The following is a 24,507-nucleotide window of genomic DNA, read 5'->3' on the forward strand; positions in this document are numbered from 1 at the left end:
AGCCATGTGCTGCTCGGCAGGGCAGGGTTGGGGGGGGTGGTTCTTCTAATGAGAACCAGGACTTGGCTTGAGGCTCCCTTGTGAGAGCAGAAGGTTCTGTGGGGGGTTGGGAGCAGGTATGAAGGTAGCCTGGGCCTGCAGCCCCTGCCCCAGTGTCCTGCCCACTGCATGCCAGAAACCTGGTTCTTGGCCCCTCAGCTGCTACAGTTGGCAGAGATGGTCATCAACCTTATTTATGGATGAGCAAACGGAGGTTCCGTCTTGGGTCTAAGCCCCTCGGGCCTTGGGGGGGCAGGGGGTAAAGCCAGCCTGTCCTCTGGGCCTGGCTGCCTCCCTCCTTCGAACCCTCAACGACCACTTCCTTTGCTGCCCCACCCCTCACCCCACCTCCATCACTCCCATCCCATAGCCTTCCTCTCCGGTTCTGGGTAAACATTCTGAAGAACCCCCAGTTTGTCTTTGACATTGACAAGACAGACCACATCGACGCCTGCCTCTCCGTCATCGCTCAGGCTTTCATTGATGCCTGCTCCATCTCCGACCTCCAGCTGGGCAAGGTCTGCTGCTCCTGGGGCGGGCAGCCTACTGTCAGAGTGGGAGGAGGGTGCCCAGGTGGGGTGCATGGGCCTCAGATCTTCTTGGGAGAGAAACCCAAGGAGCTCATGGCTGGGGCGAAGGGGCGGTGGTGGGGACATGGGATGAGCAGGGATGTTCCAACAGAGGCAGGTGCCCAGAAACTGGCCTCTGTGGTCAGACACCCTGCACCTGCCTCAGGTGTGCCCAGCACCACCTTCCAACATTTAGGCCATAGGGCCAGGCCCAGGGAAGCCAGTATCAATGTGGGAAACCTGCTTGGTCAGGTACAGTATCATGAAGGAATCAGCCAGGCTCCAAGTAGCAGTCCTGATGGTCAAGAGCCTCTGAGTGGGCACTGAGTGAAAGAGTGGGCAGAGGGGAACAGGTGACCAAGACCTCTGAGATGCACACAGGAGGGATATCCCCAAGAGCTCTGCAGGGGGAGGATCCGGCTGGTTTTAGAGAGTGGAGAGGAGGGAGAACTGCCTTCTAGGCAGAGGAAACTACCTGGCCAGGGGCAGGGAGGCGGGGGACAATGCTGGCTGCTGTGAACATTAACGAGATGGTATAATTAGACCAGGCACTACAGGATGGCAGGTGCACGGCCCTACCTTCAGCCCATGACTTTCAGAGGCCATGAGAGAGAATGCCATCACTTCTCACATACGGTCTGCGTAGGCAGGATGCCCGTGACAAAGAACTGGGAGCGTACTTGGCGCGTTTCGCTTTCAGGCGTTGGAAACATGCAGTGGGAAATATTCCACTGAGCCAGCAATCGGGCTTCCAACAATCTTAGCCACCAAGACCCATAACCCTAAGCGAGGATACAAACGGAACAGCCAGCGTGCGACAAAGAGCTGGCGCAGAGCCTGTGCACTTTTCCCCCTAAAGGGAGTGGTTCCCCCTTCAGTCCCATAGAAAATAGGGCAGGGGTTCCATGCCAAAGGGCAGCACTGGGAGGGGGCAAAGAGCCCCTGGTCCAAAGTGATGGGGCCCTTTGTGTGGCCGACGGACGAGGGCTTGTCCAGAAACAGACAGATCTGGTCTCCGCCCGCCGCCTTATCCGCCCGCCGCCCCACTCCTCTCTGCCCAGGATTCTCCGACCAACAAGCTCCTCTATGCCAAGGAGATTCCTGAGTACCGGAAGATCGTGCAGCGCTATTACAAGCAGATCCACGACATGACGCCGCTCAGCGAGCAGGAGATGAACGCGCACCTGGCCGAGGAGTCGCGGGTGCGGCGGGCTCCAGAGGGGCCCTGTGGGCTCGGGACCTGACCCCCAAGGAGGGGCTGCGGGAAGCTGGAGGCTTGTGTGGAAGCGTTGGGGCTGGGCCAGGGCCTGTTTTGAAGGGTGGGTTAACCACCCCTCCCCACTCCCACCTGCTTCCTTACAGAAATACCAGAACGAGTTCAACACCAACGTGGCCATGACTGAGATCTACAAATATGCCAAGAGGTATCGCACACAGGTGAGCACCCCTGCAGGCCTGGGGTCATGGCACCCCCCCCCCCCCGCCCCGGCTTTCTGCCCTGCCCACCTGCACTCTGCTCAGGAAAACCCCAGGAAAGTTTCCTGCTCAAGTATTCACATCCCAGGACATTTGTGCTTTAGGTATTGGTTGCCAGCAGTAGAAATCAGGCAGCGAGTAGATTGTTCCCCCACTGTGGTGGGAGCCTCTGGGGCCCAGGGCCTCGGGCTGTGACCCAGCTGCCCCCTACTTCCCTGTCAGATCATGACTGCCTTGGAGGCGAACCCCACTGCCCGGAGGACCCAGCTGCAACACAAGTTTGAGCAGGTGGTGGCTCTGATGGAGGACAACATCTATGAGTGCTACAGTGAGGCCTGAGCCTGTGGGAGACGGTGCTGGGGAGGGACACGCTGCCCTCAACTTCACTTTGATCCCCGTGCCTCTGACTGCGGCTGGGAAATGACTGAGCAGAGTCAGCTTCTGGGGAGGTGGGAATGGAAGGGCCCCTCTGAGCCTGGCAGAGGAACCCCCCAGCCCTGGCCCCTTGGGCACCTCTCTCTGGCCTCTCCACCTGCCCCCAGACCCGATCTCTGGGCTGGGGACTTGAAAGCTGCAGCTAGTGCCTGGTAAGGCTCCTGCCGCCCACCCACCCCCAGCCCCCGCCAGCACAGCCTGGCCAGAGCATCCCCACCCCCAACTCTGCCACCACCACTGCTGCTGCTGAAGCCCTGCCCTACATGGCCCAGCACCCTCAAGCAGAGCCCCCCCGGCCCAGAGGCCGCAGCCGGAAACACTACCTCATCCAATGTGGCAGAGGGGAGGCCTCCTTGCACCAGCCCTGGATCGGTTTCTGCGTCGACCGCCACAATGTTGTCTCCGTCTGCTGTCACCCAGAGAGGACTCTGGTGGCACACGGTTTCAAGCGGTGTCAGACTGTGGTTGCTTGAGCGGCTGCTGGTGGAGTGGGCAGTGCCCACGGCCCGTGGGCAGGCTCCGTGGGCTTTCCCACAAGCTGGGGCGGGCAGAGGACGAGGGGACAGGTGCTGAAGGGAGGGGAGGGGGCTAAGTTGCACCAAGGCTGTAGCTGGGCTACTTGATCTTGCTGGAAGTGTTTCTAAAGATAGCACCACTTTTTTTTTTTTTTTAAAGCTTTTATATATTAAAAAACTTCTCACGCGCCAACTGTGAATAGCTGCCGCTTGTGCAGAGGACCTGGGGAGGGGTCCCTAGGGGCTCCCAACATAACACTGGAAATGACTGTTCCAGAGGACAGGCAGACCTGGCAGAGACCCCCCCCCCCCAAAGGCCTGAAAAAAAAAAAAAAAATCACTCATTCTGTTCCTGTCAGAAGCAACCCTCCGTGGCTGACCCGGCTCCCCCTGCAACAGACCCAGCCAGCACTGGGACTGGCTCCGAGCCCGTGGGGGCTGGGCTGGAGGGGGTGGCTGGGAAGCTCTGGAACCTTCTTTATAATAAAAGCCGGATGGGAAAACCCGCGTGGGCTCCAGCCTTTATCCTGAGATGGCCAAGGAGGGAAAGGTGAGCTTGTAGTAGAAAGGAGAGGGCAGCCAGGTTTAGAGCCCTGCCTCCGCCATCGTCATTCACAGTCTTGGGCAGATACCTTAGTTCTGCGAAGGCAATGGCAAGATTCAGTGGGACAATGTCTGCATGCTCTGGGCCTGACCCATAGCCGACCTTCCTGAGCTTGGAGGGCATCCATGGGACCTCCAGGAAGATGTCATAGCTGCCATGTGGGTCCTGCTCCTACCTACCTTTAGAACAGCCTGTGAGGAACAGAATATTATGCCCATTTTACAGATGTAGAAACTGACTCTCAATGCAGTGGAGGAATTCCACCCCCCACCCCCGCAGGTCGTATAGCCAGGGAGCAGCAAAGTGGGGACACAAACCAGGTTGCACAGCCTCCCTATTCTTCTCTTTTGTGCTTCCTCCAGGCGGTCTCCACAGTGGACCCCAAATGGGTGGGGAGGTCAAGGTGACTGTCCTAGGAAGACAGCTGATGTTTACACATGCCCCTTGAATATCTCATCAATCTTGAAAACCCCGTTTTTTCACGTGAGGAAATACGCAGTTTCCCCAAGGCCGGTGTAACCCTGGACTGTTTCCATTGGGGCAATCTGTTCCTCACAGCAGTTAACCTTCCTCAGGGTCAGCACTGCCACAGAACCCCCGGCCCACCCTGCTGGCTCGGGGCCGAAGCTGGTGGGTGTGTGTGTGTGTGTGTGTGTGTGTTCAATGCCATCCCCCGGGAAAAGGTCATTAGCAAACTGGCTCCCAATTAGAAGCTACTCAAGTTAATTATTTTTCCGTCATGATGGGGAAAAAACTAAGCATACATTTATCAAGAATAAGAACTAGGACAGAAAAATTCATACAATTGAAACAAAATCCCACAAATACCAGTTCTAGAATTAATGAGAACAGAGAAGTGAGAAAAGAAAAATAAACAATTTTTAGCTTTAAAAATAGCCTTTTCCTGTACTGGCTTCGGGGTGGGGACAGATTCTTTATCTTTTCAAATTTTCTATTCTGAGCACTGATTCCTTTTTATTAAGCAGATTTTCTAATTTAAGTTATTGACACATTTGATAGGGTTTGGTTTTTTTTTTTTTGGTGTGATTTGTGAACACAGGTTTCCTGCAGAAATGTCAGGAAGTACAAAAAGCACTTAGAAAATAAAGCTATGCGAACCCACCCAAGGTCAATGTCTCAGAGAATGTCGGTCCAGATTGTGTGCCTGCCTGGGTCGGGGGCTGAATAAAATTCGGGACCAGGGTGTACACACCATTTTGTAACCTGCCTTTCCCCCATGCAACAATATGTCAGTAACATCTTTCCGTGTCATTAAATATTCTGCAGCCTGTTTTCATGCCTGATTAACATGCAATTCCTTCTTGAAGTTTCACAACACATTTGCACATGGAGGAAAGCTCTGGTTTCTGGGGTCATTTCTCCACACGGAAGGTGGGCAACTTCTGTGAATTGTCCACAGTTCTTATCTGGGGCCCTGAAGACTTGCCTTGCAGCCTCAGGAGTGTCTTCGCTGTCCGAGGGTCATGGGAGGTGGAGACCTTCAGCACAGTGTCCTCAAGCGGGGAGGAGACTCGTCCGTGTCTCACGGGTACTGGATGCTGTCTGGCCTCTGCCAGGCCAGGAGTGCTAACCCACTCCTAGCTCGTGGAGTTGTGAGGCCCCGGAATGCCGCCCCAGAGCCTGGCCGGGTGCCTCCCACAACCCCCTGCCAAACCATGAAAGGAGCAGAGGCACAACCAGACCCTCTCCAAGGAAAGTGCCGGCCCAGCCCCTGCCATCTGCTCAAAGTACCCTCGGGGCCCTGCTGGCAGCCACACTACAGATACCCCAGGGAGGCTGTCAGCACAGCTAGAAAAAGCCTCATGTGGGATTCGAGGAAGGAGGGTAGGGTTTTGAAAGAGCAGGGACAGGAAGGGAACTGCCTCATGCCCCATGCTGGCCTGCCTCAGTTTCCCTTTGACTCCCATCTGCCCTCTTTCCCAATTCCTGTCCAGTTTACCTCCCTCTCCCTTCTAACTCACCTATTCTTTCTCTGCCCTGCCTGTGCTCAGTGGTCACCACTTTGACCACCTCTCTGCAGCCTCCTGCCCGAACCAAGTCCTCACCCCAGGAAATTGTCACTGTCGAGTTACCAGGCTGTGTGGACCCCAAACTGTAGACTCATCAGTGACCCCTTTCTTACATCCAACCCTTCAGCAAATTCCATGCACCTGTCTTAAACTTTTACCCAGAATCCACCACTTCTAAGCCCTCCCCTCACCTGGACCCCTGCTGCAGGAGCGGGCCTCCCACTGCTGCCCATGTCCCCTGCTGTCACTCTGCTGCTCAGGACCCTCTAATGGCTCCTCCTCACAATTACAACGAAAACCAATGAAACCCAAAGTTCTTACCCTGGTTTACAAGGCCCTTCCTGGACTAGCCCTGGTCTACCCTGCAGTCCTTGTCATGGTTATCTACTGCCACATAACAAATCACCCCAATGCTCAGGGGCTTAAAACAACAGCATTTATTTACAGTGGTTCCCCCTTCTCTGCGGGGGATGCATTCCAAGACCTCCAGTGGATGCCTGAAACTGCACAGTATGAACCCTATATATACTGTGTACCTTTCTAGACGTACATTCCCTTGATAAAGTGTAATTTATAAAGTAGGCACAGTAAGAGATCAACAAGTAATAACAGAGCCATTATAATACTATACTATGATAAGAATTATGTGAATGTTGTCTCTCAAAATAACTTCTTGTGATGATGGGAGATGATAAAAGGCCCATGTGGTGAGATGAAGTCAGCGAATGACGTAGGCACCCTGACGTAGCATGAGATGACTATCGACCTTCAGCCAATAGGTCAGAAAGATCACCTGTCTCTGGAGCATGGATGACCACAGGTACATGAAACCACACAGCGAAAGCGCAGATAAGGGGACACTACTGTCCGTTGCCTGTGCATCTGCAATTGGGACAGGGTTCGGCCATGGTGTCAACCGAGGCAGCTAACTACAGCCAGAAGTTCTGGATCCAAGGGGGCACACTCCTATGACTGGCAAACTGGTCAGGGATTGCAGCTGGGGCTGAAAACTGGGATGCCTCTGTTCCTTTCCACTGGCTGCTTGGGCTTTCCCACAGCATTGTGGTGGAGTTCTAAGGGCAACTACTAAAACCAAAACCAAAACCAACACTACACACAGGGAGTAGGAGCTGCCAGTCTCTTAAGATCTGGGCCCAGAAAGCATCATAATGTCCTTTCCATTATATTCTACTGTTCAAGCAATCACAGAGCCCAGATTTAAAGGGCAGGGACGTAGACTTCACCTCTCCATGGGAAGAGTCTCACAAATGTCACAGCACCCTGGACCTCATCTCCCATTACTGCCCCCTCATTGGACTTGAGCCACACGGACCTTCCTCCAGCTCTTTGAGCCTGTCAAGCATGCTCCCACCGCCGGGCCTTTGCTTCTCCCCTCCTTCTGCTGATTAGAACAGGGCACTGCTAGGCATTGAATCGTCTCTGGCTGCTCTCAGCAACTCAAACCCACCTCTCTGCAGCCAGAGGGCTCTTTCTGAACACACACCACTTTAGTCTCCCCCCCTTGCCTATAACCCTCCCTGGTACTCCACTGCCCCCAGGAGAAAGTCTACCTTCCCTCGTCTCCCCCAACCCTCACCCTTACCCCCACTTCATGCTCCTCTCAGAGCCACAAACCCCTTCCTTCTACCACAATGTCCAGCCCCACCTCACATGCTGGGTCCTCTGCCTGCAGCATCCTTCCCCTCAGCTGTCTCCTGCTCATCCTTTAAGACCAAAAGCTGCCTCCTCCAGGAAGCAGTCCCAGATATCAGGCTGGGTTTAACTCCCTTTCTGTGCCTCCACAGGCCTTGAACCCTTTACATTGTACAACCTGTCTCCCTGCAGGACAGGAGTTCCTACCTGGGCCCAAGCCCCAGACGGCCAAATCCTTGGACTTCAGCCTCTCCTCACACCAATTTGTGAGGGGAAAAACACCTTTATTGATAAATAGGTTACAATGAAATAAATAGAGTAATGGTTTTTTGGGAAATAAAAACTCGAGCAGAATCTCAGTCTCTCTCCACCCCAGCTCTAGCTTTCAGCTTCTGTTTTCTTACTGGCCAGTTTGGACGACGAGGCCTTGGTGGGCATGCCGGGCTTTCTCGGGCCCTTGGGGGCCCCTGTCTTCCTGGCCAGGGGTGCAGGCACTGTCTTAGACCCACTGGCCCTGGGAGGAGCAGCGGCCTTGGCTTTGGGCCCCACCTTGGCCCCACAGGCAACAACTTCTTTAAGGACCTTGTTTTCTTTCTTTTTGGCTGGAGAAGCAGCACTATTCTTGTCCTATAAGAAAGCAAACCAGGGGCAAGATGACAGAGCCGGGCAAGGTTCACACATAGCTCAGAACTCACGAGAATAGGGCTGAAATCCCAGCTCCGGGTGGCTTTAGACAAGGGACCCCGCCTCTCTAAGCCTGTCTCTTACTTGTGAAGTGGGAAGGATGATCCTCAGAACACTAGAGGGCTGGACAAAAGTCAGTGAACTGGGCTTTGTACAAAAGCAAATTACCCCCTGCCCCACAGTCCCTTCCAGCGGGACACCCATGCTCTGGCCTGCTCAGCGTGGAGACCCAGACCAGGGGAGTCATGCAGGCACCTTACCTTGGGGACCGTGGATTTTGAATTCTGACTCCCAGCTTTTGTTTTCCTGTGGGCCTCACCATCTGTCAGAGAGTGAGGGAGGAAATGTGGGAAGGACCCCTTTCAGGAGGAGCTGCTGGTGGGCAGAAGGTTCAGGGACCCCTGTCCTCACCTTGTCACTCACAGGCTCTGTGACCTGGGGCAAATTGTTTGACCACTCTGAGCCTGGGTGCTCTAGTCTGCAAACTAGGGATAACAACATCTCTCACCGGTTGGCGGGGTGGGTGGGGGGAGGGTGCGGCGGGATTGACTGGACTGTGGAAGACCATCCCTCACCCTCAGCAAGGCACCAAGCAGACACCCCCTACTCTGCACTCACTCACAATAAAGACCCCTGACAGGTCTTTCTTAGCCTCTAGTCTTTAGCCTGTCTTCCACGTGGCAGCTGTGAAACATTTTTTTTTTTAAATTTTTTTTTCAACGTTTTTAATTTATTTTTGGGACAGAGAGAGACAGAGCATGAACGGGGGAGGGGCAGAGAGAGAGGGAGACACAGAATCGGAAACAGGCTCCAGTCTCCGAGCCATCAGCCCAGAGCCTGACGCGGGGCTCGAACTCACGGACGGCGAGATCGTGACCTGGCTGAAGTCGGACGCTTAACCGACTGCGCCACCCAGGCGCCCCCAGCTGTGAAACATTTTTAAAAATACCCTGGGAGTGCCTGGGTGGCTCAGTCAGTTGAGTGTCCAATTTCTGCTCAGGCCATGATCTCACAGTTCATGAGTTCGAGCCCCACGTCGGGCTCTGTGCTGACAGCTCAGAGCCTGGAGCCTGTTTCCGATTCTGTGTCTCCCTCGCTGTCTGCCCCTCCCCCGCTTACACTCTTTCTCTCTCTTTCAACAATAAATAAACGTTAAAAATTTTTTTTAAATGCACACATACATACATATATACATAAATAAATAAAACAATACCCTGTACCCTAGCTGTTCCCCAAAGTCCTTCCATGGCTATTGCTTGTCCTCCAGATACAGTCCAGACTCCCAGCTGCCCTTCACAGTCTTTCCCTTCTGCTTCTCACGCTGCACATCGAACTATATGCACTTCTTCAAAAGCTCTACCCTCTTCATGCCTCTGGGCCTTTGTGCAGCCTGTTGTCCTCCCTGGGACACCTCCTCCAGGAAGCTTCCCCTGATTCCTCTCAGAGGAGTCAGGCTCCTCCTCTCTCTGGGTTCTCCCTTCCCTAAGCCTACCCTCCACAGCTACCATGGGTTCTCCAACTCTCCAGGTCAAGACAAGCACTCAGGCACATTTACTAGATAAGGAATCCCCTCCCCAGAGCAGGCCTCTCCCTCCGTCCTACCTCACATCCAATGGCTGTCACAAATCCCTGTGCCCAGGCCCTCCTCTCACCCCACTCACACACCTACCTTGGTTGCTCCTTCTGCCTTTGACCTTTGACTTTCCTCTTGGGCCAGTGGCACTGGGAAGGTCCTGCGTGGCCTTGTCTGGCTGTTGGGAGGCCTTCTTGGCCTCACTCAGTCTTGCTTCTTGGTCTTTGGTCTGGCTGCCCTTCTTGGGAGCCTTCTCCTTGGCTGCATCCAGTTTGGTAGGACCTGTCCTCGCCTCTCTTGGCTTCTTGGGTCCCCTTTTCACCTCGCCTGGGTTGGGAGGGTCCTTCTTTGCCTCCCTTGGTTTTTTGGGACCCTTCTCCTTGGCCTCACTGGGTTTCCTGGGGGCTGTCATGGTGGATGTCTTCCTAGATTGGGCTTTCCTTTTGTGCTTGGGAACTAACTGGTAGAGGAGAGAGTGGGGTAGAATGGAGAGCAGGAGGTCTCAGGGTCTCATACCCCTACATCCCACATGAGGCTCAGAGAGAATGCCTTGTTCCAAAAGAGGGAGGGGGTAGAGAAGGTGGTCAGGGGCATGGGGAGCAGGACCGCGGCCAAAATGCCTGAGGCCGAAGACACATTCTATCCCTGCACTGCCCTTCCAGGGAGGGGTGTGGCCATTTAGGAGCTGGGGGACCTGAGTCTCCTAGACCCACCTTAGGCTCTCTTCTCTCCTGCCCAGGTGGGTGTCAGGAGGGTGCAGGCGGGCTCCCCTACCCTGCACCTGAAGTCTCAAAGCCAGGCTCCTGGGAGTAAATCGCACAGCACCGACCAGGAGCCCGGACTCTAGTCCTCTGAGATGCTAATTTATGAATCTCCCATCCATGACCTCCCAACCCACACACTTTCCCAGCTCTGTGGCTCTGACTCTCCTTCCCGTCCCCCACCTCATGCCTCACACCTCCATGCCTCCTTGCCGCTTCCTTTCTCCCCCTTGGGTGGACCTTCCAAGTCTGATAGCTCAGAGTTCCTAACTTCCTGTGCAACTCAGGAAGTCTTCTCTTTTCCCACTGGCCTCAGTCTTCCCATCTTTACAATGGGGCCTTCAGGGAGTGAGTGACCAGTAGGCAGTTGGGGAGGCTCTTGGCAAACAGGTGTTCTCTGTCCTTCTAGAGCCTGCCTCTAAGGGCATTCCTCCCTTTGCCCCCCAAATCTTATGGCTCCCCATTACCGTGAAGACCAGAAACAAATCCCCTCTCAGCATACACACATTTCTAACTACATGACACACCAGGCTTCCTTCCCTGCCTCCTCCCCTCCCTCAGCCCACTTCCCTGACTAGCTCCCAGGCCCTGCAGCCTAACCCAGCCACATGCAACCCCAGTGCCCCTGTATTGCTCCCCTTCCCCATACCCTATGCACCTGGCCTTGGCATGGCTTGTATCCAAGCTCTGACCTCCACACAGGAGTTCTATGAGGGACTTCCTATCCTCAGCCACCTACAGGGACTGGAACATGGTATGCTGAGAAAATTCCACAATGTTCTACAGTTACTGTTAGAGCAACTGCCACGTGCTGGGGCCCAGCAATGATAAGACAGACCCCATATCTGGGTCCCTGCGATTTTCCTGGTGGCACCATGCTGGGGCTTGATTTTGTGCCAAATCTGCCCTCAGCTCTGGGTGTGCCTGGATGGCTCCTCTCTGGGACCCTCCGCTTTGAAAGAGGAGGATGTGATGGCCCAGGGAGGTGCCAGCCCTGGTTTGGAGACCTGGGGTTTGGAGCCAGTGAGCGTGGGGAACACACCCAAAAGTGACCTTCTAGAGCCCATGGTTGGGTGTGCCTCGTCTGTGGTGAAGAATTCCAGGAAGGGGCTCTTCCAAGGACCCAGAAATGAACATGGCTGAGACGGTCCCTGGTCACTGAACACACCTGACGGGGAATGAAGGTGGACAAAGCAGGGACTGAGGCCCTGTGGGGGTCTTAGATGGGGCAGGGCCCTAACCTTCCTGGAGGAGAAGGTACCTCTGAGAAGACACAGGAAAAACACAGAGAGAAGACAGGAGGAGAAAGGCCTCTTGGCAGGGGAATAGCACACAGAGGCCAGGGAGGAGGAGCTGGGACTGAAGCTCAGACCCTGGGGCCCAGCTCCCCCACACTGTGACCTCCCTCAACCCTGTTCCCAGCCCAAGCAGGCTCACTTTGAAGCTGCCAGTGGCCCCCCTGGCCTTGGAGTTGGTGGGCCTGACCAGGAGGCCGCGGTGCATGCCGGTGGCCAGGGCCTGCTTCAGCAGGTACTTGAGCCGGAGGACATCCACCGTTGGGTACTTCTGCAGGATGTAAACCTTGATGGCCGCCACCGAGGTGCCCCGGCGCTGCTCTCCGGCCTGCAGCGCCTCCAGAACCATGCGCAGCACGGGAGGGTGACGGCGTGGCCCTCGGATGCCACTATGGCTCAGGCCTACAGATGGATGGCAGGGCGTCACCCAGAGCCCAGGCCACCCTCAGTCCCAATCAGTAACACACATGCCTGGCAGAGCACCCGCCAGGCACCAGCCAGGCCCCACAGTGGGTGGGCAAGGGACCTGGGGGATCAAATGCAGCCCTAGTCAGCACTACTGCCCACCGGCCAGTGAGGCTTGAGGGCAGGGAGTGCTCCTCGTCTGGACACTGTCTCCCAGTGACTGACATAGGGCTGGGCACACACCAGGAGCTCCATAAAGATTCACTCAAAGAATTAAATAGTCCTTTTAGAAAACAAAATCCTTTTAGAAAACCAAAGCTTTGCACAGCTGAGGAAACCATCACAGAATGAGAAGGCAGCCTACTGGAAGGGAGAAGATATTTGCAAATGATATACCTGACAAAGGGTTAATATCCAAAATATATAAAGAACTCCTACAACCCAATAACAAAAAAAAAAACCCAATCTGATTAAAAAAGGGCAGAGGACTTGAATAGACATTTTCTCCAATGACATACAAATGGCCAACATGAAAAGATGCTCAACATCACTGATCATCAGGGAAGTACAAATCAAAACCACAATGAGATAGCACCTCACACCTGTCAGAATGGCTAAAATTAAAGCTAAGTATTGGCAAAGATGTGGAGAAAAAGAAACCATCATGCACTGTGGGGGGGAATGCAAACTTGAACAGCCTCTATGGAAAGCAGTATGGAGGTTCCTCAAACATTATTCCACTTCTGGGTATTTAGCTGAAGGAAACAAAAACACTAGTTCGGAAAGATACATGCATCCCTATGTTCATTGTAGCATTATTTGCAGTAGTCAAGATATGGAAGCAACCTATGTCCATGAAGAGATGAATGGATTAAAGAAAATATGGTATATAGATACAGCGGGCTATTACTCAGCCCTAATCTTGTCATTTGCAACAACATGGATAGACCTAGAAGGTATTATGCTTAAGTGAAATAAGTCAGAGCACGACAAAGACTGTATTAATTCACCTTCATGTGGAAAATAAAAAAATTAAACAAAACAAAATGGAAACAGATTCAAATACAGAGAACAAACTGGTGGTTGCCAGAGGGGAGCAGGGAAATGGATGAAATAGGTGAAGGGATTAAGAGGTATAAACGGCCAGTAATGAAATAAATAAATCATGGGGGTGTAATGTACAGCATAGAAAATATGGTCAATAATACTGTGATAACTTTGTGCAGTAACAGAGGATAATTACACTTGTCATGGTAAGCACTTCATAATGCATATAAGTAACTAGGTTATACACCTAAAACTAATAAAATATTGTATATCAATTAAAAATTGTTTTGTTTTAATTTTTTTATGTTTATTTCTGAGACAGAGAGACAGAGCATGGGTGGGGGAGGAGCAGAGAGAGAGGGAGACACAGAATCAGAAGCAGACTCCAGGCTCTGAGCTGTCAGCACAGAGCCTGATGCGGGGCTGAAACTCACAAACCATGAAATCATGACCTGAGCCAAAGTTGGTTGCTCAACCAACTGAGCCACCCAGGCATCCCACAATTAAAAATTTTTTAAAAAAATTAAAGATAAATGCTGGACTATTTATAGATGAAATGATAAATCTGGCATTTGCTTTGAAATAACACAGTAGGTGAAATAAGAGTAGCCATGAGCTGGTGAGTGTTGAAGCTGGATGATGGGCACATAGGGAAGGGAGTGGTGTGGGTGGTAGATGGGAGCCACTGTACCACTCTGTCTACTTCTGCATGCATTTGAAAGTTTTCATAAATAAAAGCTATAGGAGAACTGCACTTCTAGGTATGTATACTCCAGATAAATGAAAACATATGTTCAAATGAAAATTTGTACGTGAATGTTCATAACGTTATTTACAATAGCCACAAAGTAACAACCCAAATGTCCATAAACTAATGAATTGAATAAACAGAGCATGGTTTTAACCATGAAGTGGAATATCATCCAGCCAAAAGAAGGAATGAAGTACTTCCTCGGAATCATGCTGGTACAAGAATCCAGTCACAAAAAGTCACATACTATATAGGATTTCATTTACAGGAAATGTCCTGAATGAGACAATCCTAGAGAGTAGATGAGTGGTTGCCAGGGACTGGGCATGGTGGGTGGGTAAGGGCAGAACTGTATTGGGCACAGGTTTTCTTTTTGAGGGCACGAAAAAATTCTAAAATTGCCTGTGGAGAGAAACACACAGCAGTGAATATACTAACAGCCACTGTACCCTTTAAATGGGTGAATTGTATGGTACATGAATTATGGAGATATCTCAGTTAGCTATGATATTTTAAGTTGTCAAAGAAAATAGGATCAAGGGGTGAGAAGCTGTCAGTCAGTATAAGGTGCATCAAAGTGGCTTAATATGAAACCTGATTTAAATGTGATTAGAAATGTTGGTTTCTGAATGATAACACTACAGACCAAAACCTCTAGGACGCAGCAAAGGCTGTCACAAGAGGAAAGTATATAGCAATCCAGGCCTTCCTAAAGAAGGAAAAAAGGTCCCAGATACACAACCTAACCTTACACATTAAAGAGCTGGAAAAAGAACACCAAATAAAACCCAAAACCAACAGCAGATGGGAAATAATAAAGATTAGAGCAGAAATCAATGCTATCGAGACCAAAAAAAAAAACAAAAACAAAAACAAAACACAACAACAACAAAAAAAAACCAACAACAACCAATAGAACAGATCAATGAAACCAGAAGCTCGTTCTTTGAAAGAATTAACAAAATTGATAAACCACTAGCTAGTTTTATCAACAAGAAAAAGGAAAGGACCCAAATAAATAAAATTAAGAATGAAAGAGACATCACAACCAACACAGCAGAAATACAAACAATAAGAGAATATTATGAGCAATTATACGCCCATAAAATGGGTAATCTGGAAGAAATGGACAAATTCCCAGAAACATATAAGTACCAAAACTGAAACAGGAAGAAATAGAACATTTGACCAGACCCATAACCAGTAAAGAAATTGAATTAGTAATCAAAAATCTCCCAAAAAACAAGACTCCAGGGCCAGATGGCTTTCCAAGGGAATTCTACTAAACATTTAAGGAAGAGTGAACACCTATTCTCTTGAAACTGTTCCAAAAAAAAAAAAAAAAAAAAAAAAAAAAAAAAAAAAAAAGAAATGGAACGAAAAATTCCAAACTCATTCTATGAAGCCAGCATTACCTTGATTCCAAACCAAAGACCCCACTAAAAAGGAGAACTATAGACCCATTTCCCTGATGAACATGGATGCAAAAATCCTCAACAAGATATAGCCAACCAGATCCAACAATACATTAAAAAAATTATTCACCATGACCAAGTGGGATTTATACCCGTGATGCAGGGCTGGTTCAATATCCGTAAAACACTCAAAGTGATTCATCACATCAATAAAAGAAAGGACAAGAACCACGTGATCCTCTCAATAGATGCAGAGAAAGCATTTGACAAAATACAGCATTCTTTCTTGATAAAAACCCTCAAGAAGGTCTATCAAGAAAGTAGGGATAGAATGATCGTATCTCAAGATCATAAAAGCCATATATGAAAGACCTAATGCTAATATCATCTTCAATGGGGAAAAACTGGGAGCTTTCCCCCCAGGGTCAGGAACAAGACAGGGATGTCCACTCTTGCCACTATTATTCAACATAGTATTGGAAGTCTTAGCCTCAGCCATCAGACAACACAAAGGAATAAAAGGCATCCAAATTGGCCAAGAGGAGGTCAAACTTTCACTCTTCACAGATGACATTATACTTTATATGGAAAACCCAAAAGATTCCACCAAAAAACTGCTAGAACTGATCCATGAATTCAGCAAAGTTGCAGGATGTAAAATCAATGCACAGAAATCAGTTGCATTCCTATACACCAACCATGAAGCAACAGAAAGAGAAATCAAAGAATTGATCCCATTCACAATTGCACCAAAACACATAAAATACCTAGGAATAAATCTAACCAAAGAGATAAAAAATCTATATGCTGAAAACTATAGAAAGCTTAGGAAAGAAATTGAAGAAGGCACACACACACACACACACACACACACACACACACACACACACGAAGATATCCATGCTCCTGGATAGGAAGAACAAATATTGTTAAAATGTCAGTACTACCCAAAGCAATCTACATATTCAATGCAATCCCTACCAAAATAACACCAGCATTCTTCACAGAACTAGAACAAACAATCCTAAAGTTTGTATGGAACCAGAAAAGACCCTGAATAGCCAAAACAATCTTGAAAAAGAAAACCAAAGCAGGAGGCATCACAATCCCAGACTTAAAGCTGTATTACAAAGTTGTAATCATCAAGACAGTATGGTACTGGCACAAAAACACTCAGATCAATGGAACAGAATCGAGAACCCAGAAATGGGTCCACAAGCGTATGGCCAACTAATCTTCAACAAAGCAGGAAAAATATCCAATGAAATAAAGACAGTCTCTTTAGCAAATGGTGCTGGGAAAACCGGACAGTAACATGCAGAAAAATGAACGTGGATCATTTTTTTACACCAGACACAAAAATAAACTCAAAATGTATGAAAGACCTAAATGTAAGGTAGGCAGCCATCAAAATCCTCGAGGAGAAAGCAGGCAAACACCTCTTTGACCTCAGCCACAGCAACTTCTTACTCAACACGTCTCTGGAGGCAAGGGAAACCAAAGCAAAAATAACTATTGGGACCTCATCAAAAGAAAAAGCTTCTGCACAGTGAAGGAAACAATCAGCCAAACTAAAAGGCAACCAACAGAATGGGAGAAGATATTTGCAAATAACATATCAGATAAAGGGTTAGTATTCAAAATCTATAAAGAACTTATCCAACTCAACACTCAAAAAACAAAGAAGCCAGTGAAGAAATGGGCAAAAGACATGAATAGACACTTCTCCAAAGAAGACATCCAGATGGCCAACTGACATACTAAAAAATGCTCAACATCATTCATCATCAGGTAAATACAAATCAAAACCACAATGAGATACCACCTCACACCTGTCAGAATGGCTAACATTAACAACTCAGGCAACAACAGATGTTGGCGAGGATGCGGAGAAGGAGGATCTCTCTTGCACTACTGGTGGGAATGCAAACTGGGGCAGCCACTCTGGAAAACAGTATGGAGGTTCCTCAAGAAACTAAAAATAGAGCTACCCTATGGCCCAGCAATTGCACTACTAGGCATTTATCCAAGGGATACAGGGATGCTGTTTGGAAGGGGCACATGCCCCCCCCATGTTTATAGCAGCACTATCAACAATAGCCAAAGTATGGAAAGAACCCAAATGTCCATCAACTGATGAATGGATAAAGAAGATGTGGTATATATATACAATGGAGTATTACTCGGCAATCAAAAAGAATGAAATCTTGCCATCTGCAACTACGTGGATGGAACTAGAGGGTATTATGCTAAGCAAAATTAGAGAACGCCAAATATCATATGACTGCACTCATAGGACTTTAAGACACAGAACAGATGAACACAGGGAAGGAAAGCAAAAATAATATAAAAACAGGGAAGAGGACAAAACATAAGAGACTCTTAAATATGGAGAACAAACAGAGGGTTACTGGAGCGTTGTGGGAGGGGGGATGGGCTAAATGGGTAAGGGGCATTAAGGAATCTACTCCTGAAATCATTGTTGCACCATATGCTAACTAACTTGGATGTAAATTTAAAAAATAAATTAAATTAAAAAAAAGAGAAATGTTGGTTTCTGATCAATTTGCAAAACTTAAAGACTTTTTAAAGAGAATCAGTTAGTTAAATACACATAAATATATAATTTTCCCCCAAACACATATCGAAGTAGAAAAAAAAAACAAAAAAAACAAACAACACACCCAGAGACTCTAGATGTCAAGCAAACGTAGAGACCTAATCCAATTCAACCATTGCTGTCTCCTGGCCACGAAGAGCCCAGTGTCTGGGAATATTCATTTTGAAGCCAAAGTTTGTGAATGCGTGGAGTCCCTGGTCAGCCACCTGCAGGACCTTGGGAGTTTCACTCTCTTCTCCTCGCTTCAGTCTTCCCATCTGTGTAGTGGGCATAGAGCCCCTAGGGAATCTGTACCCTCCCAGCTTACAGTGTCCTCCAGCCTGGCCTGTGGGAAGTGTTCTAACCCTTCCTCAGCTTCCCCAAACCAGGCCCTGTCCCAGGGAGCCACCCCAAGTCTCCTCTGTCCCCAGTCCCTGCGCTGAATTCAATTCCTTATTACGCATCATTCAATGCCTGCTACATCCTGGGAGAACCAGAAGTCATAGCTTTTCCCCAAACTTGTCCTCCATCTTCTCTCCCCAGGAATGACACCACCACACCTACCCAGACACCCAAGCAAGAACCTGGACGACCTCCTGGACCTCCCTACCCTTCCCCACACCACTCCACCCCTTCCTTGTGGGATTCTCTCTCCGCCACCCCACCCCGAGGGCCTCAGCCTTCTTCTCATATCCCTCACCTCCTGCTGGCCCTCAGTGTAAGGGTCCAAGGCCCTGGCTGAGGCCTGGGAGGCTACCCCTTCCTGTGATGCCACTCTGCCCCTGGCCAGAGCAGGGCTTGTGAACAACTGGATGTTCCCCCAGCCCCCTCACCTCTGGGCCTCTGCCCATGCTCTTCCCCCTGCCTGGTTGGCCTTTGTCACCCGTGGTCATCAGGTAGTTCTTGCTTTAAGGCCCACACAGCACCATGATTTATATACCGCCCTGACTTCCCAAGCCAGGATGAGCAACTCTGCCGTGTGCTCCAAGGCACCTGGAGCCCACCCTCTAACTTTTCCTCTGAAGGAGTATTTACTCATCCTCAGAATGCTTCTCTTGCTTCACCCTCTTATCCTGGATGAGGTTTAACCCTCTTTCAGGGGTTGCCTCCTCCAGAGAGCCTTCCTTGATCTCCCAAAGTGGGTCGGCAACTGCTCTGGGTTCCTAGAGCCCTCTGTATTCCTGACATTAAGGCGCATGCCCTATTATCAAATGGGATCCATCAGTGAGGCAGTCTAGCTCATCAGACTGGGAGCTCCTGGAGGGAATGAACCTATCTATATCCAGAGAAACACTGAGGCATTGTTTGTTGATTGAAACTTGGGATGCAGCCCTGAATTCAAGGCCCGGCTCTGCATCAAATGTAATGTCCCTCCAACTAGCTGCCCTGCAGCTGCGGCCGGCCACCCACCCTCCCCACCAAAAGAAAATGGGCTCCAGCTGGAGAGGCCCCGCTCTGCCCGCTTTCCTGGAGTTGGGCCAGCCTCAGCCCCCAGGCTGTACCTGGCCCTGCTAACTCTGGCATCAGCTCTTCTGCCAAATGAGCAGGTGAAAATTCAAACGGCTTCCAGGATGGGTGCCGGGGCCAGGAGCGGAGGCTGGATGACAGAGGAGGGTCCAGAACATCCAGGGAACCAGCTCACGAGGACCCCACCTCCCTTTGCCTACCTGGCTTTTCAGACTCAGACAGCCCAGATGACCCCACTGCGGAGGTCAAGGATGCTGAGGAGGTGGAGGTGTCACTGGAGGCAATGCTCCCAGGAGCCATTGCACGGGTAGATGCAGACACAGATGCAGGTAGTTGACCCCCTCCCCAGGCATGAGGCTTCCAGGCCTGCCCACTCCTCTTATATATCCACAGCCCGGCCCCACCACTCCAATTAGCCCCTGATTGGGCTGGGAGGCTCTGAGCTGCTGATTGGGGCAGGAGGGCTGGGATGGGGCATTGCAACCCTGCCTGTGTGCCGACGCCCCAGCTGAGCCACCCACTCCTGGGTGACCTCATATGAGTCAGTTGCCTTCTCTTTGTCTCAGGTCCCATGGCAAAATGATGGGTGCTGAGATGCTTGATCCCTCCTGCACCCTCTGACTCCACGGGGCCTGGAGATGCTGATGGGGAACTGGGCACACCTGGGTTGGGGAGGCGACCACTGAGGCCTCCAATCCCACCTGCTCCAGGGCTGCTCCTGTTCCCAGGCCACTGCTGGCCTTGGTTTATCAAGAAGTTGGAGGCCCACTGGTGGGGTTTGCCTGGAGCTGACACCCCCAAATCAACCTGTGGCCTCCTTTTGTTTTGTTTTATTTTGTTTTGTTTTATAAGAAAGAATTTTGAAGGATGAATGAGCAATTTTTAAATAAAATTGCCTAGCAAGTCTCCACAAATAAGGATAACCATTGATAAAAATGGACAAAGAATATGAATAGGCAATTCACCGGAAAGGCTGATAATAAACCCAAGAAAATATTCTCGACCTCCTTGGCATTCAGGAAAATTCAAATTGAAACAATGATGAGATACTAGCTCCCCATCAAATTGACTAAAATTGAAGACAGCACAGGCAATGATGCAGGGAGCCTGGCCCTCAGTGCCTCTGCTAAGGGTGTAAATTGGGGTGCAGTCTGCTTTGGAAAGGTATTCCCTTGAACTCAGCAATTGCACTTCTCTGTCCTAGAAGTGCAGTAGTCAGAAAAGAAACAATTGCTACATTATTTAGAAAAGAAAAAAAAAAAAGAGAGAACTTCCACATGAATCACTGGAGGCTTGACTGAACTACTCCCTTCTGCAGAAAACTCTGCAGCCATTTGAAATGATGAGGTGAATTAAAACAAGGATGAGGTGGTTATTGCACACCTGGTAGAATGACAGATATTTAAATTAGATCTATAGATGCTGAGTGTCCAGCACATGAAGAAAGACATAGCCACTGGGAGGGTAAGCTGATAGCCACTCTAGAAAGCAATGCAGTGACATCGAACATAACTAAAGATAGATTCACACACACACACACACCCCATGGCACTGTGGGTATAAATCTGAGAGAAACCCTTACACCGATAAAGATCCTCGCTGCAATCCCAGCAAAAATTCAAAACAACCTAACTACCCACCAAAAGAAAGGCAGACAAATAAACTGTGGTCTAGTCACATGGTGGAGTAGTATACAGCAGTGAAAATGAACGAACCAGAGGGGCTCCTGACTGGCTCAGTCAGTGGAGCATATGCAACTTGTGATCTCGGGGTTGTGAGTCCGAGCTCCACATTGGGCATAGAGATAGAAGGAAAGAAGAAAATACATAAATAAATAGATGAATGAATCAAAATGAACCACAATATGTCTATGGAATATGCTCTCCCTTTCTGAGAAGAAAGAATTTGTGTCTGTGCAAGTATATGTGTGTGTGTGAGTGTGCATGCAAGTGAAGGCATAGAAGAAGGTCTGAAAGGATTCACGCCAAGGTAATAGCATTGGTTACCTCTGAGGAGGGTGTAGGAGTTGGAGGGACAGGTTTAAAACAAACTTCCATTCTTCCTTCCTTCCCTCCTTTATTGTTGGGATTTTTCCAGGGACTCTCTAGCACCAGAGTCTGGATTGAGGGAGGTGATGGCCATAAAAGTGTTCTAAAGTGAAATCAGAGATCACTCCTCTCCTGCCTAGCACCCTTCATAGCTCCCTACTGTCCATGTGTGGAGGCTTGACCTCTTTTGTCCTGCTTATGGAGCCCCTTTCTCCCTAGAGGCCCACAGTCCAACCTCTGTGACTCTTGGAATGGGCTAGATGTTGAGAACTGGGCTTTCTTCTGTGTTTCCTTTGTGTGTGTGTTAGATGGATGCAAAAATGTCCCCAATTTCTCACCCGCGCCCATATCCATGTCCATTTGCATGCAACTTTGCAGCTCCTCTCACACTCTTTAAATATGAGCTGGCCTTGTGACTTGCTTTGACCAACAGGATACGGTGGAAGTGATGCCATGGCAGTCCCAATCCTGGCTAGCCCACTGGAGCTCAGAGGCTCGCAGCTCAGTGACCCCTGCCACCCGGCCCACAGCTGGTCAAACAGCCAAACCTCCAGTTGACCATGGATGCTTTAGAGATCTGCAGAGATCAACCAAGTTGAGTCCAGATCAGCAGAACCACCTGGCTGACTCACAGTCACAAACAACAATGGTGTGTTGTTTTAAACCATGAGGTTTGGGGTTGTTTGTCATGCAGCATAAGCTAACTGATCCACTGCCTAGAAGCCCCTTCTTTACCCCCCACCTTCCTTCTCTGGACTGTTTCCCACTCATCGTTTTGGCCTCAGTGTAGCTCAGAAAAGCCCTCGCTGACCCCTTAGGAGGTTAGGGTCCTCTCCTCTGGCTCCAGCAGCCCCTGGGACCTCCAGCACCCTAAGTTCCCACTCTTCCACACTAGCCCCTGAGCTCTGAAGGGCCCTGGGGGTAGGCAGGGCTGTGTTTGACTTTTTCTGGTGGTATCCCTGGTGCATAGCACAGTGCCTGGCACACAGTAGGGGCTCAGCACCCATTGCTGTGGAGCCCCAGTGCCAGAGCCCAGCCTGGCTGAATGAAGGGAGACCTGAGAACCATCTGCAGGAACCACGTTAGAGCAGGAGGCGAGATGAGGCAAAGAGGCACATGGTGCTGGCACACACAGGGGCAGCAATTTTGATCACATTGTGGGAAATTTCCAAGAATTGAGAAATAGAGAAAAACTTGGAGATACAAACATTCCCATGAGCTTCATGTGAAACCCTGCTCCCAGGCTGTGCCAGGATAGAGTTTTGCATTTGGAGGGGAAGAAGTTCTAAAATGCACTGCAGATCTAAAAATTCTTCTAGAGCATTGCCTTTTTACAGGGAAATGATAACTGTGAGCATCAGATGCTGGAGAGAGGGCGGGCTGCTCGGTGTACTTATTTGACGCTTATTGAGGTCTGTAGGGAATTTAAATTTCTGCTGACAACTGTTTTACCATCTTTGAACATTGAATGGGGGCGTCCTACATGTGAACTTTCTCATAGGTCTGAAGATTGCATTCTAAACTTTTTGAAGCAGTGATAGGGTGTCTTGTTTTGTGTAACTCTAGCCCCTGTAGCATCAGGACATTATTTGTGACATTAGTCAACAAATGAATAGAGGGCAGGGTAGATATGGTAATAGCTGCCATGTTCTATGTCCATGTACATATTTTATATTCACTATCTTATTTATACATGAAGACACTAAAGTTCAGAAAGGACCTGTACTAAATCTTCCTGAGTCCGGACCCTAGGCTGCAGCATGGAAGCCCTCTGTGTTAGTGAAGAAACCAGCTATAATTCCAAAATAACAGTGGCTTAAACAAGAAACCATGAAGTCATTCTCTCATGAGACTCTTCAAGTGCAAGTTGTGCAGGGCAGGAAGGCAGCATAGAGGACCTGCAGTCTCTTTCTCTCCTGATGCTGTGCTGTTCTCTGCTCACGGACTGCACCTCATGATACAAGATAGCTGCTGCAGCTCTGGTCATCACGACCACATTCCAGCCATCAGACAGGAAAGAAGAGAAGTGAAGGATGCCTCCATTCTCTGAAATGCACAACCCAAAACTTCATATACTACTTCTGATTATACTTCACTGGCCAGACCTTAATGTCATGCCACTGCAGATGCAAAGGAAACTGGGAGGTGCAGTCCTGTACTGGGTAGCTAGGTGCCCAGCTAGAACTTGATGTGATATTATTAACAGGAAGAAAGGGAATAAATATTGGGGGCAGTTAGCACTTGCTTCCCCCTTTCCTGAGGCCCCTTTGCTACTTTAATTTCTTGACTCTCACACCGGGGGCTCTATCTCCTACCACTCCAGGGGCTGCTCCTTTGAACTTGATTCACATTTTTGGGAAGGAAACTCATATTTATTGAGTGTCTACCGTGCACTGCAATTTTTATAGCAACAATCTCATTAGTCTGTGGACAATTCTACCAATTGAGATGAGTCTCTTCTTTCAAGCTCAGAGGCCTGAGACCTAGTGAGGTTCAGGAACATGGTGTGAGGTTGCAGGGCTGAGAAGGGCATGCACTGTCTCTCTGGGGCCACCCTGGGACGTCAGGGGTGCATGTGTCTACTGGGGGACATGGGGCAGATTGCCATCAGGCTTTGCTGTCTCTGTGGTGGTATGGGGGTGGGAGGCTTAGTTCATACTCTCTCCTCCCAGAGGTAAGATCAGGGGTGAGAGAGGTCTGTGTCCCTGTGGCTGGCCAGGCTACAGCCCAGAGACTTGCTACCTGCAACCCATCTCTGAGTCCGCAGCTCATCCTGGCCTGGGGTCAGCTTCCTAAGATCAGGTTGACTGTAGATATGATTGTATATAAGAGGTGTTCCATAAACCTGCTGGCTACCTGGAGCCTGGAGATGAGGTGGGTAACACCCTCAACCAAACCTAAGTCAGCACTCCTTTGCCTTTATTGGCAAATGTCCCCAAGTGCCTGTCAAATCGGTTATAAATTAAGGAGGGAAAGAGGTTTTCCCTTCTACCATGAAAAAACAGAGACTTCGGGGCGCCTGGGTGGCGCAGTCGGTTAAGCGTCCGACTTCAGCCAGGTCACGATCTCGCGGTCCGTGAGTTCGAGCCCCGCGTCAGGCTCTGGGCTGATGGCTCGGAGCCTGGAGCCTGTTTCCGATTC

At 49.7% G+C, this 24,507-nt stretch overlaps 2 protein-coding genes across 3 annotated transcripts in view; one reads left to right on the plus strand and one right to left on the minus strand.

The window, feature by feature from the left end:
- Positions 1 to 3,541, plus strand: part of PLXND1 (plexin D1) — a 59,739-nt gene extending 56,198 nt beyond the window's left edge. For both annotated transcript variants that reach the window (XM_058725909.1, XM_058725908.1), the window contains exons 33-36: positions 410 to 557; positions 1,670 to 1,810; positions 1,971 to 2,045; positions 2,307 to 3,541. In XM_058725909.1, the coding sequence (XP_058581892.1) occupies positions 410 to 557; positions 1,670 to 1,810; positions 1,971 to 2,045; positions 2,307 to 2,423 (481 nt within the window). In that variant the 3' untranslated portion in view covers positions 2,424 to 3,541. The remainder of the gene's footprint in view (positions 1 to 409; positions 558 to 1,669; positions 1,811 to 1,970; positions 2,046 to 2,306) is intronic.
- Positions 3,542 to 7,563: 4,022 nt separating this feature from the next.
- Positions 7,564 to 24,389, minus strand: LOC131509788 (histone H1.8). The gene is made up of 5 exons (XM_058725927.1): positions 19,519 to 24,389; positions 11,777 to 12,036; positions 9,675 to 10,038; positions 8,266 to 8,327; positions 7,564 to 7,948 (listed from the first exon to the last, which is right to left on the minus strand). Exons 1-5 carry the CDS (start codon positions 19,889 to 19,891, stop codon positions 7,700 to 7,702), a joined length of 1,308 nt encoding a protein of 435 aa, XP_058581910.1. The 5' UTR covers positions 19,892 to 24,389; the 3' UTR covers positions 7,564 to 7,699.
- Between the last annotated feature and the right edge of the window lie 118 nt (positions 24,390 to 24,507).

Source organism: Neofelis nebulosa, chromosome 4 (assembly GCF_028018385.1).
Source record: "Neofelis nebulosa isolate mNeoNeb1 chromosome 4, mNeoNeb1.pri, whole genome shotgun sequence".
Taxonomy (NCBI): Eukaryota; Metazoa; Chordata; class Mammalia; order Carnivora; family Felidae; genus Neofelis; species Neofelis nebulosa.

Bases quoted from the DNA above. Each gene is read 5' to 3' on its own strand.
- LOC131509788 (XM_058725927.1), bottom strand. From the start codon at position 19,891: ATGGGACCTGAGACAAAGAGAAGGCAACTGACTCATATGAGGTCACCC. The intron at 10,039-11,776 runs GTGAGCCTGCTT...CTCCTCTACCAG, and splicing joins GGGCCACTGGCAGCTTCAAA to TTAGTTCCCAAGCACAAAAG. The intron at 7,949-8,265 runs GTAAGGTGCCTG...GCTTTCTTATAG, and splicing joins CAAAATCCACGGTCCCCAAG to GACAAGAATAGTGCTGCTTC.